Genomic DNA, 2,599 nt, shown 5'->3' with positions numbered 1-2,599 from the left:
TTTAGAACTGTCTCTTTTAGCCGAAGCGCCCAGGGGAATCGCCGACTCGCAGGGACACCGCTGTAATGCGCCGTCACACCGACCAGGAACAGTTTTTAGAACAAAACAAAGATGATGGCTTTGTAGAGGTTTCTTCATCCACTACTCGGCTCCGAAGCAAAAATCTAATGAGTGGATGCACCTGTCGCCCTATTTATACCCGCTGGCACGGGGAGTGGCTCAGGTGTGTTAATCCACTTGCCAATTTCATTGGCGTTTTCTCTTAAAATCAGAGATGATTGGCCTCCCAAGTGAGACCCCATTTGTCGGTCGACATAACTCGTAGTGACCGACAGATAGGGAACTGTAATTATATTTATACACGCACAGTACTACATTTTATTACTTGTACATCTACATTATTGTGTTGCCGAATATAAAATTACACAAGTAAACTATCACATATTTTTCAATATTTGAATTATGTATTTATTTATCCAGGATCAGCATGGTTTCACAACAAGAAGTGCATCAACAACAACAACCTGATATTGGAAAAGTGCTGATCTTTGTTTGCTGTTCTACTACAACTCATTTAAGCTCTACAGCTTTATTAAAGACCTTTACCTACTTTCTCATGAACAAAACACAATGCCATGTCTGTTTGATGGAACTGAGGGGTTGCACGCACATGCCTGCTGCAAAAAATTAATATTTATTTACTGAAGTACAATATTATTTGAATATACAATGAACCTCAACAGTCTCAAGCTCCAGTGATTCCACTATTTGGGGTTTGATGCAAATGAACTGATGTCTGCTTCATATTTAAACAGCTACACTGTGGAGTGTAGGACTCATCACCATATCAGCCTTCAGATAAACCATGTTCACTTCATTTCTCTTGCTGTTGCTGGCTGCTGTGTCTTGTAAGTGAATCCCCTGAATAAACAAACAGTTTTCAGTGTAAATATTAATATTCATACATCTAAATGTTGTGTTTATCTGCAGGTATTGACTGTCAGGTTGTGCTCACACAGTCTGAACAGTCAGTAGTTGTGTCTCCAGGTGCTTCCTACAAACTGACCTGTGCCTGCAGTGGGTTTACTGTTAGTAGCACTAGCATGCACTGGATCCGTCAGGCACCTGGAAAAGGACTGGAATGGATTATTTATTATTATTCAGATGCTTATAAGAACTCAGCTCAGTCAGTTCAGGGCAGATTCACAGCATCTAAGGACAGCTCTAATCTCTATCTGCACATGAGTCAGTTAAAGACTGAAGACACTGCAGTGTATTACTGTGCAAGAGACACAGTGGAAGCACAAATACAAGCACCTGTTCAAAAACTCATCATGAGAAATGGGGCGGATATGCAAGCTATAAAGTAACATAAGTCCAATCTGAGGTGTTTTAAATGTAGTTAACGAAAAAAATAATAATAATAATAATAATTATAAAACTTTTATAAATAACTTATTTATTTATTTATATTATATATATCATATGACATATATCATATGGTCAGACTTTAATTTAGGCAACAGCATAAGCCCTTGTCAGATACGTTTTAGCATTGATACGAGCAAAATGGCGATCTGTACATGTAGTATTCAGCACTTGATCGATACACTAGTTTGAGCAACAGCAGATCACTGATTAAACCAAGTGTGTTGGGAGTAGTTGGATAAGTTTAAAGAAAGCATCCCCAATAAATGAGCCTGAGCAGCAGCCGTTAATATCGACAGCCTTGACCACAGAGTAACGAGGCTCATGGGTATATTTAACTGTTACCGGTGTGGTAATATGATAGCATGCCTCGCAATGTAACTGAACAATAGCTTTTACAATAAGCAATGTCTGAAGCATATTCGCCAAAATAGCACTAGGCAGTACAAATGAAATAACTTAGCTTTGTGAAGATGTACAGAGATGAATTAAAGTTGAAATTGCCAGTTGTTCGTGGATGCTTTGATTTTGTTGATATATAGCTTCTTCCAGCGGGGAGCAGATCTCGTGTAAAGTTGTGAGTCGGTCTTATTAGTTCACTCTAATGATGAATCGCGTGCAAAGTAATTATATCAAGAGCTCTCTCATATTAATTCAGTCTGTTGCTTGACAAACAACACGGCAAATACTCTTAAGTTTACGAATGAAATCTGATGAGATACTCTGTGGTAATCCTGCCAAAACCTGATTAAACGGTGGAGGTAGATTTGCCGTCTGATAGTTCCTGAGCGAGCAATGGCTCTTGTAAGCAGTTTGAGCCTTGCGAGCCGTTGAGCATACTTACCGAGCAGTAGTGCCACGTATAAGTGGCACTACTTCTGTCCCGTTTCTTATAGGAGAAAAGTGGTGATTGGAGCGATTTGACAGCTGACCGCATCAGCTGTTCACAGCCTTGCCTCCGTGGCCTGACTGAACTAACGCTGCGCTCGATTTATATGCAAAAATAGACTTCGGCATGCAAAAGACTGATAAATGACCTCTGTGTCTTTCTTTTACTATCATTTCTCTTCTGATATTTTTTTGGTTAAATCATTCTCTATATGCAGTAAAGAAAGATCTGAGAATCCATCCTGTGCCACTGAAGATCAGAGCCAGATTCTTATCATCACTG

At 39.5% G+C, this 2,599-nt stretch overlaps 1 gene segment (V, D, J or C); it reads left to right on the top strand.

Annotated features, from left to right (window-relative positions):
- The first annotated feature begins 845 nt into the window (after positions 1-845).
- Positions 846-1,370, top strand: LOC113095059 (immunoglobulin heavy variable 3-30-3-like). The segment is given in 2 exon segments: positions 846-908; positions 991-1,370. Coding segments are annotated over 2 exon segments (423 nt in total).
- The last annotated feature ends 1,229 nt before the right edge of the window (positions 1,371-2,599 follow it).

The sequence above is a fragment of the Carassius auratus genome, unplaced genomic scaffold, assembly GCF_003368295.1.
Source record: "Carassius auratus strain Wakin unplaced genomic scaffold, ASM336829v1 scaf_tig00215586, whole genome shotgun sequence".
Classification (NCBI taxonomy): domain Eukaryota; kingdom Metazoa; phylum Chordata; class Actinopteri; order Cypriniformes; family Cyprinidae; genus Carassius; species Carassius auratus.
Note: the sequence above shows the minus strand (reverse complement) of the source record. Positions and strands in the feature narration are given on the sequence as shown.